Consider the following 15,945-nt stretch of genomic DNA (forward strand, 5'->3'; position numbering starts at 1 on the left):
GAGCACAGCCTGTTTCACTATGTCATAATCAGCTGCTTCATCAACTGTCAAAGCAGAATAGGCTTGCTGAGCCTTCCCCTTAATTACACTTCGTAAGAGAAAAGTCCAACCCTCTTTTGGCCACTTTAAACTTTGAGCAACCTTCTCAAAATGCTGAAAGTATATATCAACATCTGCCACGCCAAATGGATGTACCAATTTAACTTCCTGACTGGCATTAAACTTATCACTAGAGTCTAACGCTAGACCCCTTTGCTGCAATCTCTCTCTTTTCCAGCTCAAACAGCCTCTGTCTTTCTGCTTCGTCCCTCTGTTTTTCTGCCTCCCTAGCTTCAAACTGCCTCTGCCTTCCGCAGCCTTTATCTGTAATTTTTCTCACTTGTACTGGAGCTCAAGCTCACGAGGTTTACTTTCAGGAAACACCTCCAACTCCTCCACTTTAAACACACCCTCAGATACATAACATTCAGCTACTATCCTCTGCATCTTTACCTTCCTTGTTGTCGAATTCACCTTAGCAAGGTGAACCAGCAGCAATAACCTACATCTGGAGTCTGTTTTTGAAGTTAAAACTATCTTTATTAGAATCTACTTATAATATAACAAGCAAGACAAACAAAAGTTAACATTGTTATATGAATATATATGTGTAAATATAACGCCAAAACTATTGGGCTCGGGAGAAACAAGGCTTAGAGTCTTGAGATGGCAACGTATGAAAGTTCAGTTCAACCATGGAATAGCTGATGAGAGAGATATTTGTAAACCAGTGTCAATGTTGAGAGAAGGCAATTATGTCGAATTCCACAAGTTTCATGGTGGTAAAACGAGATAACAGTTGCTGTAGATTTTAACTGTCTTCGTTCCAAATCCACATACGAATTATCACCGAAAGTGACGTCACAAAGGGTATCGTCTTCAAGTGAATTACCACACCACACTCAGGCAAGTGTTAACACATCAGTGGTCTTCACAGGATACCCCAATTCAGATCCACTCCTATGGATCAAACGAGGTGACCTCCACACATTCGATGTATGCTGAATTGATAATTTACCCACCCTTATGGGCATAGGAATGTTGCAATCAGCGACACTTGGCCACTAGTTCCTTGGTTCCGATCCTTCCATTTTTCCTCCTTCATCTCAGTCTGACTCTGAGTGCCTGTGTCCGTGGTTAAAACTAAACAAGCTGTGAGTCATGTAAACAAGCTGCAAGTCAGACTGATTCGCCTTCTTCATCTCTCTCTCTCTCTCTCTCTCTCTCTCTCTCTCTCTCTCTCTCTCTCTCGCTCTCGCTCTCGCTCTCGCTCTCTCTCGCTCTCTCTCTCTCTCTCTCTCTCTCTCTCTCTCTCTCTCTCTCTCTCTCTCTCTCTCTCTCTCTCTCTCTCTCTCTCTCTCTCTCTCTCTCTCTCTCTCTCTCTCTCTCTCTCTCTCTCTCTCTCTCTCTCTAAATGTCAGTCCACAGCAAACAAAACCTAGGGAATCATAACAACAGCCACTCCCCATTATGAACTGACTGGTGTGCCAGTAATTGGGGTGACTGAGTGAATCCTTTCACACATTCTGAACAGGTGAATGGGCTCTCTCCAGTGTGAACTCGCTGATGTCTCTGCAAATGGGATGACTGAGTGAATGTCTACCCACAGACTGAACAGGTGACTGGGCTCTCTCCAGTGTGAACTTGTTGATGTCTCTGTAGATAGGATGACAGAGTGAATGTCTTCCAACAGTCTGAGCAGGTGAACGGCCTGTCTTCGGCATGAACTTGCTGATGTACCTTCAGATGTGACGATTTACTGAATCCCTTCCCACAGTCTGAGCAGAGGAATGGCCTCTCCCCAGTGTGAACTGATTGGTGTTTCTGTAGGTGGGATGTGAGTGAGAATCCCTTCCCACATTCTGAGCAGGTGAACGGCCGCTCCCCAGTGTGAACTTGCTGGTGACTCTGTAGGGTGGATGAATGAGTGAATCTCGTCCCACATTCTGAGCAGGTGAATGGCCTGTCTCCAGTGTGAACTTGCTGATGACTCTGTTGGTGAGATGAATGAGTGAATAACTTCCTGCAGACTGAGCAACTGAATGGCCTCTCTCCAGTGTGAATTCGCTGATGACACTGCAGATTGGATGACTGAGTGAATCCCGTCCCAAAGACTGAGCAAGTGAACGGCTTTTCCCCAGTGCAAACTCACTGCTGTGCCATTAGGTCAGATGACTGAGTGCATCCTTTCCCAGAAATTCAGCAGATGACAGCCTCTGCCTGGTGTGAACTGAATATTGTGTCCACAGGTGGGAAGACTGACGGAATCCTTTCTCACACACAGAACAGCTGAATGGCCTTGCCCAGTGTGAACTTACCTTCAGTTGAGATGACCGAGTGAATCCACTCCCACTGTCTGAGCAGGTGAGCGGCCTTTTTCCTGTGTAAAATGACGGGCTTGTCAGTTGGTCAAATGCCCGAGTGAATCCCTCCCCACAGTCTGAGCAGGAAGGATGGTCGATTGAATCCCTCGCTCCACTTCTTAAATATCCAGACAGAGACAGCAAAACTGGCATGTCATGTTTGAGATTCCTGGAGACAAATTCCTTCCAATTTATAACCTGTAAATAGATTTACAAAATCCATCAATGGGTGTAGGACAACATTTCAAGAGAGATTACTTGAGTTCCTAAGGTTTGATCATCCAATTTACTGTCTCATCTTGAATGCTGAGTGACTGAACCTTCTTGGCCAACCTCCCATATGAGACTTTGTCAAGTGCCTTGCAAATGTCCATGCAGAGCACATCCACTGCCTTGTCCTCCCTATCTGTTTTGTTTCCTCATATGGATTACCATTCTGATCTTGCAGAGGATTATTTTTTTCCCATGCAATCTTTTTGTTCTTAACATATCTGCAGATTCCCTGAGGATTCTCCTTCACCTTGTCTGCTGGGGCAACCTCGTGCCTTCTTTTATTTATTTCATCAGTGTTCACTTGAATTTCCTGTATTTCATAAGGACCCCATTTGTTCCTATCTGCCTGTACCTGGTATGCACCTCATTTTTATTGACCTGGAAAGCCAAAGGGTAGAGCTGCATGCTGGGAGGTGGGGGTAAGGGGGGGGGGTGGTTAAACGAAAGTTGCAGTGGGAATGCGAGCCTGAATAACTGAACAGAGAGTGGAGTGTTTGTGGAGATAGTTGTTGTTCAGTCCTCAAAGTCAGGAATGAAAAAGTTGAGCATGATGCAGTGAATATGCTGAGCCCTGTATATTTCAATACAAGGAGCATTGCAGGAAAGGCGGATGTGTTCAGGGCATGGATCAACACCTGGAATTAAGATACTAGGATCTGGCAACTGTGGATTGGGACAGTCTGTTTTTCTAAGCTCCATGTACCTATCTACGAGGCTGTTAAAAGACCCCATTGTATCTGCTTGGACCACCACTGCTGCCAGTGCATTTCACACACGCACCACTCTCTGTGTAAAAATCTTACCCCTGACATCCCTCAGTATCTATTTCCAAGCACCTTAAAACTACGCCCCCTCGTGTTAGCCATTTCAACCCTGGGAAAAAAAAAACTTCTGTTTATCTACATGCTCAATGCCCCTCATCATTTCACACACCTAAAAAAGGCTCTAAAATAAACAAGGAAATTATACATTGGATTGAGATTCTGTTAGAAGTATAGAAAATTATGGGGGTATAGATAGGGTAAATGCAAGCAGCTTTTTCCACTGAGGTTGGGTGGGACCACAACCAGAGGTCATGGGTAAATGGGGAAGATGAAAATTTAATGGGAACATTTGGAAAAGCTCTTCACTATAATGGCTGTGAGAGTGTGGAATGAGATGCCAGCACAAGTGGCGAATATGTGCTCGGTTTCACCACTTAAAGGAAGTTTGGATGGGAACCTGGATGGTGGGGGTATGGAGCGTGATGGTACCAGTGCAGGTATTTGCATTAGACAGCTTAAATGTTTTTTCAGCATTGACTGGATGGGCCAAATAGACCATTTCCATGCTGAACTTCTCCATGTTTCTGTGACAGAGAAGCTGGCCAATCTTGTTTGGAAGGGAAAGATAGGAGTGACAACGGAGCAACAATGGTTGGAGTTTCTGGGAGTAATTCGGGAGCTGAGTGATTCCCCAGAAGTGGAAATATTAGAACAACAGGAGGACACAACCGTGGCTAAAGTGAGAAGCCAAAGCCAACATAAAGCCAGAGAGAGGGCACATAATACAGCAAAAACTTTTAGAAACCAACAGCAGACAACTAAAAAACCTCAGATGAGCTCAGTGTGTGAAATCCTGGTATTGTAGTCATTTATGGGTCTTGGTAGCTCCCAACCGTCTGAGGGATTTAGAGGAACAAAACATCTGGGGCCTCGCTAGCTCTTGAAAACCAAGATTCCCTGCACCAGTTTTCTCTCAACTTTTATCTTGGCAGTCACATACAGACTCTACACCCTCAAAATTTCACTTCTGTAGGCCTACCACTTACTGAGATCTCCTTTGTTAGAAGATAGCCTGTCCCAAACCACACTTGTCAGATCCTTTCTGACACAATCAAAATTGACCGTTCTCCAATTTAGAGTCTCAACCCATTGTCCAGACCTTTCTTATACCATCTTTATTTTGAATCTCATGGCATTATGATCACTAAATTTTGTCACCAGCCTTGGATCATTTGCTAACAGCTTATTGCACACTTCTACGTCGGGAATTCTACGTACTGATTAAGGGCACATTTGACAAACATTACCACATCCAGTCCTTTTACAGTGTGGGAGTCCCAGTCAATATGTGTAAAGTTAAAATCACTTACTGAATCAACCTATGTTTATTGACATGGTCTGCAATCTCTCTACAGATTTGTTCCTCTGAATCCCTCAGACTGTTTGGTGTAAACAAGTCCCAATAATGTCTACAATATCATAATTCCCTGTCCTGAGCTCATCTGGCTTTCCTACGAGGCTTCTTGCATTGTGATATACACAGCTCAGCACATTCATCGCACCATGCTCCATGTGATTGCTGACTTTGTCTGAGGTCTGAACAAAACCTGACTGGTGTCAAGAAAACAAACTCTCGCTCACTGTCACAAAAACAAATGAGCTGATTGTGGACGACAGAAGGAATGGAGTCAGGCTAACCCCCATTGACATTAATCAATCTGTGGTTAAGAAGGTGAAGAGCTTTAAGTTCCTTGGCATAAACACCACCGAGGATATCACATGGTGCCCTGACGAAGGGTCTCGGCCAGAAAAGTCGACATGCTTCTTCCTATAGATGCTACCTGGCTTGCTGTGTTCACCAGCATTTTATGTGTGCTTCTTTAATTTCCAGCATCTGCAGATTTCCACGTGTCTACGTACCAGCTGTGTTGTAAAAAAAAGCACAACAGCACCTCTGTCACCTCAGATGACTGAAGAAGTTTGGGTTGGGGCCCCAAATACCAAGAACATTCTACAGGAACACAATTGAGAGCACCCTGACTGGCTGCATCACTGCCTGGTACGGGAACTGTACTTCCCGTAATTGCAGGAACCTGCAGAGAGTTGTGCGGACAGCCCAGCACATCTGCAGATGTGAACTATTCAATCCATTTACAGAGACAGGTGTGTAAACATGCCCTAAGGATATTGGGGACCCAGTTCACCACAACCACAAACTGTTCCTGCTGCTACGATCCTGGGAACGTTACCACAGCGAAAGGAATAACAGACTCTGGCACGTTTGTTATGTGAAAGCTACTTGTTGCCCAGGACCAAGTTTTTTGATGTCATTAACTTCCCAGAGAGAATGGGTCAAAACATGTCGTCACGGGTAGAAAAGTCCAGAACAAAAGAAGGTAGAATCTATTATAAATATGAAGGGAAGGGTAATAGTCTGTCTCATTGGAGTCTGGCACATTTGGGATGTGAAAGTTACTTGTTGCCCAAGGGCAAAGGTTTTTGATGTCATTAACTTCCAGACAGAATGGGTCAAAACATGTCGTCACCGGTAGAAAAGTCCAGAACGAGAGGAGGTAGCTCAACAACACACAGAAAATGCTGGAGGAACTCAGCAGGCCAGGCAGCATCTATGGAAAAGAGTACTAATGCTGAATTCCTCCAGCATTCTGTGTGTGTTGCTTCGATTTCCAGCATCTGCAGAGTTTGTGATTGGAAGCGAAACAAAGGTGATTTTCTCAATGTGATGTAAAAAATTTTGTTCCCTTTCTCCGAGTTCCTAATCCTTGCATTTAGATAGCTGGAGCTCAGCTCTGTCTGAGAGATCCATCGGTTCCCATTCCCTCATCAGCCAGAAGCTCCCCGGGACCCGTGTACGGATCGTGGGGCTGAGAGAGAGAGGGAGGTGAGCAGGGCCGTCCCGGGATTGCGGGGTACGGTGTGGGGAGCTCACAGCAGTTGCCCCTCAGTCGATGTTTAGGACAGTAGTCCGTAGATAACTGCTTACCTGCGTCCGATCCAGCTGCCGGGCTCCCGAGACCTTTTGTGAACTGCACGCATGCGTAAAATTCGCCACCGTCACGACCTTCACGCCTGCGCATATGACCGATGCTTCAGCGCCGGCGAATTTTTTTAATGCTGAGCATTATGGGTACGCACGGTGCCATTAAAAGTTTCTGCAAGCGCCAGTTCCATGTCCAAACCTCAGTTTTCATTTGTATATGGAAAACTCAGCAGCTGCTTTAACGCAGAAAGCGGCTCCCATACTCAATATCAAAGGGTATCTAATGCCAACGTTCAATCCCCTTACAAAGGCAGATATAAGACACAAAATATTCTGCAGTTGATGGAAATACAGAGACGCACACACACAAAATGTTGGAGGAAATTTGCCTTTCAGGCAGCAACTAAGCAGAGGATTACAAAAACAGCAAAGGGAAAAACAGAGTTCTGAGAATACTCTACCGCCGACCAGAGGGTGCGACAAATCCCGTCCCACCATGGACGGCATCTGACGGCCCAGTACTGTCCGGAATGTCCTTTGGAATTCTGAGTAAAGGACAGGATCCAAAATACCCCTTCTTCCTCCGGACCATATCCCACCCGTACTGGTAAAATGATCCCCAGTGGTGAGGGGCGGAGGGAAAGGCATGTGTGGCTTCCGATTCGGGGCCAAGTAGGGACAACGTACAAGTTTAAATCCCGATACGTATAAGGCGGGATGAATTTTTAGAGAACGGGGAAGACGTGATGTGTATGTTGCCGGGGCAGTTTCCCTCATGACTTTAGAGAGACGGATAAAGCGAGGGGCTAGTTACCGCCATTCCAGTTTGAGCGGACGATCTTTATTTGAACAGAGACCCGCTTGTCAATATTGAAAGAGGGGCCAAGCCGTCTGTGTCTGAACTTCCATTCCGAGTCTGGGTGTTTGGAAGAGGTTAGAGGAGGAGTTGTGTCTGTGGGGGTTGAGAGATTCCGACGGTCAGTATCTGTAGCTACTTGGAGACACGCGTAGTCAGTGTGAGAGGGTCGTGCAAGAGGCGAGTTTTATTATCGGGAGTCACGACCTTCAGTATTTTATTTCATCTGCTGTATTTCCCATTAACCTTCCACTATGTCACTGTTATGTTCTCCCAGTTTTCCCGCTCTCCATTAGTGATTATAAAAATTTGCAAATGCTACTGACATCTGAGGAAGTCTAGTGTGAATCCTTCACCGGTCCGGAGAAGCAGCAACATTTCAGGGCTTGATTCTGCAGATTCGCGCTCCCCGTTATTGCACGATATCAAATCTCCATGGCCACCCGATTACCCCGCAGCTTTTGGGAGTCAGTAACTGCCCCATTGCATCAGCTTACGCATCTTCTGCTTCACTGAAGGGTTCCCCCGTGTTAATAAGAAGCGATTATTTTTAACAACTTCATTCTAATATATCGCAATTGTCCCAGTGAATGCAAATTGAGCCCCTTCCCCGCATCTCCATCCTCTGTGTGGAATGTGTTTTGATTCCCGGTTAGATTTTTCGAGGCACATTCACTGTATTCTTCCTGTACCGACCGTCCACAGTCCTTACACCTACTGTGACTCTGCCTTCACAATTCTCATATCATCCTGGCAGACTCCCCACATCTTCTCTCTTCTAGGCATAATTTAAGTACCTTCTCCACATTTTCCACGTTCTTAGCATTTGAGTGTCCTACAAACTGCTATATCATCCTGGCAGATTCCATCACAGTCTCCCATCTTCCAAGGATGATCTAACCCCTCTCTCCAAATCACCCGTATCACTGATAGTGAACGCTTTTAGCAATTATGCCGCAATTTTACCATTTGAATGTCACGATAAGAAGACAACATCAATAATAAAAAATCAATACTGTAATTGAACTTTCTGAAGCAAAATTGCCGGGCACACATTACTCCTACCGAAGATATTAATTCTGAAGTTATACAACTTAACGTTATTGAAAGTATAAAACGTAAATTCTTTTAACTTGTTTCTCGTTTTCCTCATGTTCGGCATCATTGTTGTAAAGGGCCTGTGCTGCAAACCTGTTATAGCAAGGGTAACTTGTATTTACTGTATGAAAATAGTCTCAGGCCAATAGGAAATGTGTCCCGATATGTTATCAAATTAGAGCGAAGTTGGGCCAATGAAGAATTACATCTCCTCCGGGCTGTAGGATTCGACTCTTGCTGAAACTGGAAAGCTTCATCCGGACAGAGAAAAGGCAATTATACATACAGGTATAGCAGACAAACCGGAAGTTTAAATAAAGGGAGAATTCGGAACAAGAGGGAAGGAGAATGGACGTCGGGATTGGCAGACACGGCCAGGTCACTAGCAAGATTTAGAAAATGGACACTTCGACAATGGATCTGCGTGTTTTCAATCCCGGATATCAGGGTGATATAATGTGCAAGGTAAAATACATTTTACAGAACCGAAACGACAAGCAATCTAATCTGTAATAGAAAAATAAATGATTTTACTTCTGAAATAATGGAAAGGCAGAAATGCTGGGAACAGTAACTTTTTCAGGCAGTTCAATTCATTAATGTACTTGCAGAGCGGTATCTTATTTCGAAATTTGTAAATTATTTGACCCTTTCATCTGAGCGGTACAGACTAAAAATATTTCAAAACTAAAGTAGCCGGCGAGAGCAGAATGATTTTCACCTGCTCTCTGAATCTGGTCTGTGTCACTCCGTAGATAAATGTATTCGTGCAGCTGCTGAAATTCTGAATCACTGAACCCCAAACTGTGCCTGAAAAAGCCGAATAGACGTTTCCAGGTCTGTGTAGAATCATCGCATGAGATGAAGACCAGAGTGGTTGTCGCCCAACAGAGAAGGAAACTCGCCGACAGGCTGAAGAGCAGAATGATGGATTGTCTCCGACTCTGCATCTCCGGATCCCGGTGTTTCCCGCAATTTCCCCGTCCCTTCAGCCCCCTGCGGACTCTGCTCGCCGCTAGTATCTGTCTGACGGTCAGAGCATTGAGGGTCAAAATGAGGAAGAAAGGAAGTAGCGGATTCAACAGACGGTCCGTTTGCTCGACCCATCTGGTAGAACAGGACTTCGATAACCACCACCATTAGATCCGCCGCAGCCATCGCCACCAGGTAACGCGTCACACATCTGGAGAGACCGCAGTTTCCTCGGCTGAGAATGATGATCGTCACAAGGTTAACTGCAGTGAAAAAATAGACCAAAAATAAGAATAAAGAAATTCAAACGCATTTTTGGCAGAAATACAGCCGTAAATTGTTCTCTTGAAATTAAATCTCTGCTGGACATTATCAGTGGAAGTAAAAAGATACTTTGTTAGTTTGAACACGTGACCGCAGCATAAAGCGTTTTACAGTAGCGCATGCTCACATTAATCTCTTCACGTTCACGGATGCAGCAGCGATGAGCAGAGTCCAAGAATGATGGAGCACAGAAACGGGTCCTTCGGCCCAATGTCTCCATGCCGACCGACATGGCCACCTGATACAGTTGTTCGTGATTGGGTCACATTCGTCAAACTGTCCATGTGTACTTCAAATATTGTTAACGACTCTGTACGCCCATTTACTTTGTCAGGCTGTTCAATACACAGAGCAACTTCTACGTGAGGAAACGTCGCTCGTGATCCAGCTACATTTCTGCCCTCAATAAAATGCCACTCGGCCGAACCTCTCCCTGTAACTCAATCCCGCGAGTCCCTGCAAATCTTTGTAAATACTGACTGCACTCTTTTCAGCGGACTTCTGCCTTTCCTATAACAGGGCGACCAAGACTGTTCACAGAACTCCAAGCGCGGTATCTCCAAGGAGAGGGGTAGTGTAATTGAAGTGCGCATCTACGCTTCTTTCCGAAAGTCTGAGTTACTATTCGATTGCAAGGTCAGATTCTGAAACCAAGATCTTGCACCGCAGCAACCTTCCCTCTGTTTTATTTTACTGCTTCGGGGACAAACCATTGCTCTGAGCAGAACATTGTTACCCGGTCTTAAAAGTGCTCGGCACTTGTAATGTTGTTTAAATCTGTAATATGCAAGTCAAACGATGACAAAACATAACACACAAGACACGTAAACACTGTCAGGCAGTCACAATTGACAGGGAGGATGCAACAGTGAAAAGTTCTGACGGGACGACGTTGGTGGTTTCTTAACAGTAAGACTTCTATTCTGTCTTTATTGTGACCATTTGTGACAGTGTTGTAACTTGAAAACAATGACAATGCACATATGTTGAAGCTGAAATTTTTCATTGTAAATGTGATACGTTTAGTGTTTAACACATTTATGGATTATATTCATTAATGCACTTAAATTCAGAGTATTTCATTATAATATTCCCAAAGATGTCGAAACATTTTGGCATAATTTCAAAATGATGTTAACATGGTATAAAGGAAATTCCAGCTGCTTGTCCACAAATGCCACGTTCGCGGGGGAATTTGAATCATGGCGAGGCTGTGGTATGGAATTGATGACGGGCGCAGTAAAAGAATTCCTGATCCTTCGAGCCGGAATCGAACCAGCGACCTAAGGATGACTCCATTTCCTCTACAGTTCTCCGCTCTACCAACTGATCTATCGAAGGAAAAGCGACACCAAGTTTCTCCACGTTGGCTCCTACCGACAATCATTATGCAGATTTCAGCCCGGCATCTGTCGACCGATGGCAAAAGCCTGCCTGTGGCAACTATGTCGTCCTTCCAGCACTGGGGGCCACAGGCCACGGGATGACGCCGATCACCGCGCTTCTGACAATTCTAGGGACACTACGATTCCAACACAGCTCTTTGATCGTCCTCGCCCGTTCAAATCAAAGGTTACTCAGCTTTCTCTTTTCACCCAGTAACCAGGGCAATGTCCTTCTAACCACTCACCTGATTTATGCCTGAATCGTCGCCTGCAGCTCATCCATTACGGAAACACCAGCTGCCAGCCGGCTTTCCCACCAATCTGCTTTCAACGCAGCAAACCTACGACATTTTCTTCCGGCCCTTTGACTGAGGCACTTTCCGCACAACCGCATCTTTTGTGCATTCCAAGTTCAGGGATTTGGTGCGACGAATCCTCTGAATACAAAATGTCGATGGAGAATGCGAGCATCGATCTCGCTACCTCTCGCATGCTAAGCGAGTGCTCTACCATTTGAGCTAATTCCCCAGCACATCGCGCTAATCTATAATTTGCACCATTGGACAAACATCATTGCATGCCTGCCACTGTTCACCGATGCACAATCAGCAGCTCACAGAAAGGCACACACACTCACTCACTCACTCACTCAGCAGTAGCTGAGAGCGGCGTGAGGTCTCTGCTTCCGAATCAGTAATCGAAAGGTACTTACCCGGGAGACCGACAATTACAATTAAGGTGTAACAAATATCCCTGTCTGGAAACATTGTTAATCCAAGGCTGTTCTGTTCGGAATGTTGTCAATTTCTAAATTTCCCTCTATGGATAGCTGAGACCCCGTGAGTGGGGATAAAAGAAAGGTCTGGAGAGACACCCTAGTGGACACTGATTGACTGTCGGGAACCCACAGAAAGGTGGGGGCTTCGGAGACCGAACCAGGTGATCGGTCAGTAAAGCTCACAGTGCTACAGCAGGGCCGGTGGGGACTTGTCTGTGTGTCCACTCATGCCAGAGTGAAGAGTCCACCACAGAAGAACAGTCTAGCTGAAGGACGGAGGGGTTATAACTGAATGACCACAAAAACACGACGGATTAAGAAAGCCACAAAAGGTTTTCCTGCCACAGCTGTTGCTGTTACATCTCGCTCGCTCGCTCTCCGTCGTTCTCGCTCTCTCTCCAACGTTTTCAACACAAGTATAATCACCTCAGCATTTATGAACTGAACTCTATACTTTCCTATGACAATTCATTTACCCCTAGACATCGATAGAGCTTGTTTATTATTGCTTATTATTATTCCTACATTTTTAGGTTAATTACTGCTAACTTGTTTTATATGTATATTTGCATTTTTGATTCTGTATTGTGTCGTTTACTAATAAACACCTTTAGTTTGGTACCACCAGACTCCAACGGATTCTTCTCTCTCTGCTGATCAGACACCCAGTTACGGGGTATGTAACAAGTTCATCAAACAAACAGCTCCATAAGATGTATTTTAGACATTGTACATATATATCATATCACATATCATATCACAAAATATATATCACAAAATTTCCACAAAGTATTTATCTGGGATATACACTTATAAAAAACAGTGGAAACAAAAATACAAACAAACAAAAGGAAAGAACTACGTACAGGTAGGGAGTGATTTTTTTTACAACAGATTCATTGATCTGTGAGATTAAAATCAGGCCTATGAGGCATTATGTAGTTAAACCATTTTCCCCAGTATGAATCAAATTGTTCCAGCTTATGATTAACACAAGCTGTTATCTACTCCATTTTGCAAATGTCCATTGTAATTTCCATCCATGTATTTAAAGTTGGGCTTTCCTGTGATAACCATTTTCTAGAAAAAGTCTTTTTACCAGCCACCAACAGTATATTCAGTAAATATTTATCTCATTTCATCCATTCTTGAGGTATACATCCAAAATATATGGTCTTACTCTCCAAGGGTATTTTACATTTAAAGATGTCTTGTTAGGGCATTATGTATCCCCCTCCAATAGTTTTTGATAAAAAGGCAGTCCCAAAAAAATATGATAATGATTTGCATTTTGATTTCCACAATTTCTTCAGCAGACAGGGAGGTTACCATCATAATGGGATTTCTAAGAAGGTGTAATAAAATATCTTATTAAGTTTTTCCATCCGAACTCCCTCCATTTCTGTGAATTGGTGACCTGCCGTTGATATCTCCATATTGATGACCATCCTTCCTTAGATATAATTATCCCTCCTTCCTTCTCCCATTTTGACTTAATGTATGAAGTCGAATGTGTTTTACATTTTCCACTCCCTTATACATGCTTGAAATGATTCTACTACCATTATCTGAATTATATGCTTTTCTAAGGAGTTCTATCAAGCATGTATTTGCCTTGGTTACATTTTTAAGCGTCTTATTAACATATTGTCGCATTTGTAAATACCGATAAAAATCTTGTTTTTCTAATAAATGTTTCTCTTTAAGCATTTCAAAACTGAACAGTGTTCCGTCTTTCATTATGTTGCAAAGAACTGTTATTCCTTTAGCTGTCCAGTACTTAAATCTAGCATCCAATTTATTTGGTGTAAAATCAGAGTCATATGCACACCATTTAAGAATTGCAATATCTTCCTCTAGATTATATTCATTTATAGTAGTTTTCCATATTTTAAGAGTCACTTTCACCCATGGGTTATCAATAGTATTTATGTAACTTTGCAGGTCGTTATCAGCCTAAATTGCTTGTATGGGAATGGGAAGTACCTGCTCCTCAATGTTTTTCCAATGAGTGTCATATGCTGGGTTGCACCAACATATCACAGCTCTCAACTGTGCTGCAATATAATAATCTCTAAGAGAAGGTAGGCCCCATCCCCCCTTTTCCTTTGCTAATTGCAAAGTTTTGAGACGAACTCTAGGCATTTTACCTTGCCGAATATACCTTGATATATTGATTGAATTGATTTTGATTAATCTCTATTGGTAAGGTCTGAACGAGCTATAACAGTCTGGGCCGTATATTAATTTTAATAGACTCAATCCTTGAACTGAGACTGAAAACAGGAATCAGGCTCCATCATGCCACATATTGCTTAATTTTTTTATATAAAGGCTGATAACTACATTGTGATAATTTTGCCAAATCTTTTGGGATAATGATGCCCAAATATGTGAAAGACTGTGTGCCATGCCCAGGGGTATCAACTTTCAATTTCTATTGTGCGCTATAGTAATATGAAAGTAGCTGGGTTTTATCTATGTTGATCTTGTATTCTGATAATTGACCATATTGTTCAAAGGATTGCATCAATTTAGGTAAAGAGTATGTTGGTTGCCCTAGATAGATCACAATGTCATCCGCATAACAAGCCATTTTATGCTCAGTCCCTTTAATAATAATTCCCCTGATATCCTCATTTTGTCTGATGTATTGAGCTAATAGTTCCAAAGATAGTGCGAAGAGTAGTGGTGGCCATGCACAATTCTGTCTCATACCCCTTTCTAGGGTAAGACTATTTAATAAACATCCATTGACTTTAATCCTAGCAGCAGGATTGTCATATAGTGTCTGTATAGTTTTAATAATTGTGTCTTGGAAAACAAATCTATGTAAAGCTCTGCAGAGTAAATTCCAATTAACCGAATCAAGTGCTTTTTCAGCGTCCATGCTTACCACTATTGCATCGATATTATTTTGTGTATATGATCCAAAATGTGAAGTGTCCTTTGTATACTGTCTTGTGTCTGGCGTTGTCGTATAAAACCAGTCTGATCATTACCTATCAGTATGGGTAGAAATTCCTCTAATCATTTGGCCACGATGGAGGTAAATAACCTATAATCTACATTAAGAACGGATATTGTTCTAAATTACCCGCATTCCATTTTATCCTTGCCTTTTTTCGGTATAGCTGAGATTATCGCTTCCATCCAACTGGGTGGCATTTGTGCCTTTTTAAGGGGCCAGTTCAGTGTGGGGAGTAAAACAGGAATTAACTCATTTTTAAATTATTTGTACCACTCTGCCGTCTACCCATCGAATCATGCTGGCTTGCTTAATTTAAGCCGACTAATTGAAGCTTTTTAATCAACTTCAGTTATGTCATCAGTCATCCTTCTATTTTGTTCTTCGCTTAAAGTGGGTAACTCTAGAGAATTCAAGAAGGTGTCAATTTGGGTTATGCTTCCCCCTGGAACTTTGGAATATAGTGTTCTGTAAAACACTTCAGAAGTTTCTTGCATTTCACTTAGCTTATTTTTTTTTATCATTTTCGTTCTTGTGTCCCGAATTCTATGAATTGTATTTTCTGCTAATTTTTTTTTCAGTTTCCACGCCATTATAGATTTCAATCCACTTTCATAATGTCTCTGTTTCAGAACCATTTAATTTTTCCTGATTTCTTTCGTAGCCAAATTATTTATTTAATTCCTAATTCTTTTAATTTCCCCTAATGTATCCTGTGCCAAATTCAATTTGTGTTTTTTCTCTAGTTCTTTCAGCTTATTTTCTAAATCCCCTTATGTTTTATTCCTTTTTTTCTTATTTGAAGATATCGCTATAATTTTCCCTCTTAAGACCGCTTCAGATTATCGTATAAAATGGGAGGTGAAACCTTTCCATTATCATTAAATTCCAAGCAGAGACCAATTTCTTTTTTTAATTTGTTCCTTAAAGTACGGATCATTTAGTAGACTTGAATTTAGTTTCCAAATAGTATTCTTTGTTTGTAGGTCAAAATCAACATTATCACTTAAATGAGTTTCCTGTAAATATACCACATGGGTTTGTTCCATTTTTTTCATTTTGGATAAAATTCTCTTAAGTTTGATTGTATTTAATAGCCCATTTACATTAAAATAAATGAATTT

The 15,945-nt window shown here is 42.6% G+C and overlaps 1 protein-coding gene across 1 annotated transcript; it reads right to left on the bottom strand.

The window, feature by feature from the left end:
* Nucleotides 1-2,172: 2,172 nt before the first annotated feature.
* On the bottom strand, nucleotides 2,173-9,922 carry LOC132389136 (zinc finger protein 420-like). Its single transcript, XM_059961596.1, has 3 exons — nucleotides 9,802-9,922; nucleotides 6,444-6,574; nucleotides 2,173-2,600 (listed from the first exon to the last, which is right to left on the bottom strand). The coding sequence occupies exons 1-3, from the start codon at nucleotides 9,920-9,922 to the stop codon at nucleotides 2,202-2,204; spliced, it is 651 nt and encodes a 216-aa protein (XP_059817579.1). The 3' UTR covers nucleotides 2,173-2,201.
* Between the last annotated feature and the right edge of the window lie 6,023 nt (nucleotides 9,923-15,945).

The sequence above is a fragment of the Hypanus sabinus genome, unplaced genomic scaffold (genome assembly GCF_030144855.1).
Source record: "Hypanus sabinus isolate sHypSab1 unplaced genomic scaffold, sHypSab1.hap1 scaffold_480, whole genome shotgun sequence".
NCBI lineage: Eukaryota > Metazoa > Chordata > Chondrichthyes > Myliobatiformes > Dasyatidae > Hypanus > Hypanus sabinus.

Bases quoted from the DNA above. Each gene is read 5' to 3' on its own strand.
- LOC132389136 (XM_059961596.1), bottom strand. From the start codon at position 9,922: ATGTCGGTCGGCATGGAGACATTGGGCCGAAGGACCCGTTTCTGTGCT. The intron at 6,575-9,801 runs GTAAAACGCTTT...CATAATGCTCAG, and splicing joins TAATGTGAGCATGCGCTACT to CATTAAAAAAATTCGCCGGC. The intron at 2,601-6,443 runs GTAAGCAGTTAT...ATCTATTTACAG, and splicing joins GGCAGCTGGATCGGACGCAG to GTTATAAATTGGAAGGAATT.